Genomic DNA, 5,442 nt, shown 5'->3' with positions numbered 1-5,442 from the left:
GGTGCTAAAACTTAAATTTTTTTTTGGTAGAGACAGGGTCTTGCTCTTACTCAGGTTGGAGTGCAGCCGTGCAATCATGGCTCACTGCAGCCTCAACCTCTTGGGCTCAAGCGATGCTCCCACCTCAACCTTCTGAGTAGATGGAACTACAGGTGAACACCACCATGACTAATTTTTATTTATTTATTTTTTATTTTTTTTGAGACAGAGTCTCGCTGTGTCGCCCAGGCTGAAGTGCAGTGGCATGATGGCTCACTGCAACCTCCGCCTCCCGGGTTCAAGCAATTCTCCTACCTCAGCCTCTGGAGTAACTGGGACTATAGGCACATGCCATCATGCCTGGCTAATTGTTGTATTTTTAGTAGAGATGGGGTTTTGCCATGTTGGTCAGGCTGGTCTTGAATTCCCGACTTCAGGATATCCACCCGCCTCGGCTTCCCAAAGTGCTGGGATTACAGGTGTGGGTCACTGTACTTGGCCTAATTTTTATTTTGTAGAGAGATGAGGTCTTGCTGTGTTGCCCAGGCCAGTCTCGAACTCCTGGGCTCAAGCAATCCTCCTGCCCCAGCCTCCGGAAGTGTTAGTATTACAGGTGTGAGTGACGGCACCAGGCCAGGTGCTAAAACTTTTTCAAGTGAGAGTTTTACAAGCATATTTGACATATCACCTGGGTATCTTCTAGTGTTTATTCCTATCCTAACCAACCCTAAAGACTTTCTACTCCCATGAAGGCATAAGCTGCTTTTAGCCCCCAGAACCATTTCCGCCCCTCAGAGCACACACCGAGGTTCCGCTGGTGGACTCTGTGTCGAGGTAGGAAGGCGGCATCTGGACTTTGCTGAGCACCTTGAAACACGTCTTCAAGGCATGCGTGAGTTCAGGTAAACTTAAGGCCTCCATGTCCTCAGCAAGAGGCTGCACCAGGCAGCCGAGCACCTGAGGGAGATACTGGGTTTGCACCTCAGAGTACAGTTCCTGTGAAATAAACACATGGGTTAACCCCACATTGCTGGTTTACAATCAGAAAAACAACGCATCTCAAAATGGCATCTAATTCAATTTTTTAGGGCATAAATTTCACATTAATTTTCAAATCAGAAAACAAAAGAAGACTAGGCGCAGTAGCTCATGCCTATAATCCCAGCCAGCACCTTGGGAGGCTGACGCAGGGAGATTGCTTGAGCTCAGGAGTTCGAGACTAGCCTGGGCAATACAGTGAGACCCCATCTCTACAAAAAATACTAAAATAAGCCGGATGTGGCGGCACATGTCTGTGGTCTCAGACACTTGGGAGGCTGAGGTGGGAGGACTGCTTGAGCCTGGGAGGATGAGGCTACAGTGAGTTGAGATCATGCCACTGCACTCCAGCCTGGGTGACAGTGAGGCCCTATCTCAAAAAGAGAAAAGAGGCTGGGCATGGTGGCTCACATCTGTAATCCCAGCACTTTGGGAGGCCGAGGCGGGTGGATCACCTGAGGTCAGGAGTTCGAGACTAGCTCAGCCAATATGGTGAAACCCTGTCTCTACTAAAAATACAAAAAATTAGCTGGGCGTGGTGGCGAGTGCCTGTAATCCAGCTACCTGGGAGGCTGAGGCAGGAGACTCACTTGAAACCGGGAGGTGGAGGTTGCAGTGAGCTGAGATCATGCCATTGCACTCCAGCCTGGGCAACAAGAGCAAAACTCACACACACACACACACACACACACACACACACACAGAGAGAGAAAAGAACATTTCTATTGTTTTTGTTTGAGACTGAATCATGTTATGCTGTCCAGGCTGGTCTCAAACTCCTGGGCTCAAGCAATCCTCCTGTCTCAGCCTCCTGAGTAGCTGGGAATTACAAGCGCATACCACAGAGCTAGGCTCGGTATTTCAACTTGATCTAGATAAATCAAGGATGTTATTCCTCTCCTCGCAAGTGGCTTTACACTTTCTAATAGAAAATAAAATTGGCACATTTCTATATTAAGGAAATTAGTTTCCTTTGAGAAAATTAGCCAACAGCACACTTTTAACCAGGAAACATATTGACTCTTTCCCTAAAATAACTGCAGTACGGGAAAGATACCCAGTTCATCAGCTGGTTGACCTAACTTCAGCTTTGCCCACTTACAACTGGCCCAAAAGTCATAGCCCCTTTTAAATAAGACATTAAAAATATAAGAGATTACATCTAGCTGTATCTTTTATGCCAAAACAGTGTTGCCTATTTATGTAAAACATTTTCAGTAATATGAGGTTGATAAAGCAGGCCATCACCACCAGTAAGAATGTAAACAATAGCGGGTGTTGAGCCGTCTCTTCCCCAGCACTCACCAAGGGAATGACATCCAGCAGGAAGACCAGGAGGGTGCAGAGCTCCGACACCGTCGGGGGAGGGCTGACGCTGTTCCTCACACTGTAATGCTGCTTCACTGGTCTATAAATCACAGCAAAGAAAAATCAATTCTTGGGCCAGGCGTGGAGGCTCACAACTGTAATCCTAGCACTTTAGGAGGCTGAGATGAGCAGATTGTCTGAGCTCAGGAGTCTGAGACCAGCCTGGGCAACATGGTGAAACCCCATCTTTACTAAAGTACAAAAAAATTAGCCAGGTGTGGTGGCCCACGCCTGTAGTCCTAGCGACTCCGGAGGCTGAGGCATGAGAATTGCTTGAACCTGGGAGGCAGAGGTTGCAGTGAGCCAACATCGCACCACTGCACTCCAGCCTGGGTGACAGAGCAAGAACCTGTCTCAAAAAAAAAGATAATAAAAATAAATAATTCTTCCTGCAGTAAGTCCAAGCATTTCTTACAACTTCCAGTAACGTTATTCTACTTCAAACCTAACGAAAGTAAGACAGCTTTTGTAGTTCTCGTAACTAAATTTTGGTGACTAAAAGTATCTAACATGGAGAAGTGTCAATAAGTGTCCTGAATCTGTTGGTGTCCAAACAGGTTCCCTCTGACTTGGAACTCTACCGATTCAGACATGTGTGGTCCCATACCCAGGAGACATGGGGTGCTGTCGACAGATGTAATCCCAGGTCCCCAATCCAAGCCCAAAGGCGCAATCCAAGGGAACGAGGCTGGGCTGGAGAACACCACAGTCTACACGGCTGTTCGCCCTGCTGTAGGAGGTGGCCTGGGACTACTCTCCAAGTAATACCAGGAGTTTATCAGCACCTGAGTTGCCTAGAATGCTTCAGCTTCTGTAGAGAAGTGTAACCCCACCAATCAACTATTGTTAGTTGCTTATCTTAAACTGAAATTCAAGACTTCTTTTTATATAAACAGGCTACTAGATAAATGGATAAGTTAAAAAGTATCTATTGCTTTTCATCTCATAAACCCTGGGATGAATAAATTAACTGTAATAGGATCCACAGGCAACAGCAAAGCCATGTTATACTGAAGACAGACATTAATCTCAGGACAGTGATTAACTCTGGGATGAAAGGAGGACAAAATGTTGCAAAGGCGGAGAGTCAGCTCTATCTGGGTAGAAACATTTTATTCTTTTTTTTAAAAAAAATAACCAGGATAGCTGGATTTGGCGGCTCATGCCTGTAATCCCAGCACTTTGGGAGGCCACGTCGGGTGGATCACTTGAGGTCAGGAGTTTGGGACCAGCCTGGCCAACATGGTGAAACCCCGTCTCTACTAAAAATACAAAAATTAGCTAGGTGTGGTGGTAGTCGCAGCTACTTGGGAGGCTGTGCCTGTAGTCCCAGCTATTTGGGAGGCTGAGATGGGAAGATCGCTTGAAACTGGGAGGCAGAGGTTGCAGTGAGCTGGAATCGTGCCAGTAAACTCCAGTCTGGGTGACAGAGAGACACCGTCATAAAATAAAAAATAACATAACATAACAGCCAGGCTGACCAAAGCATACTCTAACCTCAATAAAATATGGCCTTGCTGTTGCCTGTGGATCCAATTGCAGTTAACTTATTCATCCCAGGGTTGTGAGCTTATTTGGACAGAAAAGCATACTACTGGTAGCCGCTGAGAAGTAAGACTCTAAGACAGCCAAGAGCATTACAGTGGAGATGAACAAGAAATAAGTTTCAAGGCATGCCTCATAGGACAAAACCGGGTTTGCGACATGACCTTATTCCTCCCATAAAGAAAATGGCATGGGAAAGGCCTCTCCAGGAAAGTTCGGTGTTCCCGGGGTACGCCAAGGCAGACAATTTAGAGGTGGTGCAATTCACCCGGTTAAAAGAGATGGTAAAGCTGATTATAATAGCTTAAAACAGAAATGCTTTTATCTGACCAGTCATCCATTGATTTCAGTAAAAATTTAAGAAAACTGAAGATTTCAAAAACGCTCTATCCAGTCACAAAGCCACAAAATTAAGTTGCTTTCAACAGATCAGGCAGCCAGGAGAGGAAAGCTGATTTGATGAATGTAACGAGAAAATGCACGGAGGATTTTCTAAAGTTAGACTTTTAAAGCAGCTTCAGAATTACAAGGCAAAGATTATGTGAACCTTCTTATTGGAGATGTTTTTATTCTGCTAGAATCTTAAGTGAATTCTTCCCAATCCTGTTTTAGTTGAATTTTAAAACTCAGGAAAGACTACTCAGCTTCAGCTACTTATATATAATCTGACATTCTAAGCAGCTACAAAATCGTTAAACCCTCTCATCCTTCCTAAATATTCTGTATTCTCAAACTGCATACTTACCTAAAGCATTCCTCAAAACACCTCGTCATATAATCCCAGAGAAAGTCTGTGCTTAGAGAAGTGATCAGCAAATTTACCGTTTTGACAATCTCAGAGGCATTTCTGTTTTCTTTGATTGCACTGTAAAAGGGGAGGACATCAATAAATATATCTATTAAAAAATCCTGAATTATAAAAACTGTCCAAAAAACTGTAATCGATTTCACCATCTGCAACTTATTTCTAGAGCTGACACATCCTGATAAAAATGAAAATACTACTGTTCTTATAATGTGTTTGCATAATGCCATCCTAAACAATATTTATATTAATACAGTCTCTTAAAAACAAATTTCAGGGCCGGGTGCGGTGGCTTACACCTGTAATCACAGCACTTTGGGAGGCTGAGGTGGGTGGATCAGCTTGGTCAACATGGTGAAACACTGTTTCTACAAAAATACAAAAATTAGCAGGGCATGATGGCAGATACCTGTAATCCCAGGTACTCAGGAGGCTGAGGTGGGAAAATCGCTTGAACCTGGGAGGCGGAGGTTGCAGTGAGCTGAGATTGCGCCACTGCACTCCAGCCTGGGTGACAGAGTGAGACTCTGTCTCAAAATAATAATAATAATAATAACAATAATTTCAGAGCTACTGTAAAAAGAATTTGTACAGAAAATCAGTTTTAGTCCATACTCTATTGGTGGAATAACATGGTACACGGATATTCAGCAGGGAAATTTAGCCAAGATTTTAAATGTTTATCTTCTTTTTTTTTTTTTTTTTTT

The 5,442-nt window shown here is 44.1% G+C and overlaps 1 protein-coding gene across 1 annotated transcript in view; it reads right to left on the bottom strand.

Moving 5' to 3' along the window:
- DOPEY2 (dopey family member 2) overlaps positions 1–5,442 on the bottom strand; it is a 133,644-nt gene that overhangs the window by 63,220 nt on the left and 64,982 nt on the right. Inside the window, exons 10-12 of the mRNA XM_011987750.1 lie at positions 4,676–4,795; positions 2,323–2,425; positions 784–975 (exon numbers count right to left, since the gene is read on the bottom strand). Coding sequence (XP_011843140.1) covers positions 784–975; positions 2,323–2,425; positions 4,676–4,795 — 415 coding nt within the window. The remainder of the gene's footprint in view (positions 1–783; positions 976–2,322; positions 2,426–4,675; positions 4,796–5,442) is intronic.

This window comes from Mandrillus leucophaeus, unplaced genomic scaffold (assembly GCF_000951045.1).
Source record: "Mandrillus leucophaeus isolate KB7577 unplaced genomic scaffold, Mleu.le_1.0 Scaffold315, whole genome shotgun sequence".
Taxonomy (NCBI): domain Eukaryota; kingdom Metazoa; phylum Chordata; class Mammalia; order Primates; family Cercopithecidae; genus Mandrillus; species Mandrillus leucophaeus.
Note: the sequence above shows the minus strand (reverse complement) of the source record. Positions and strands in the feature narration are given on the sequence as shown.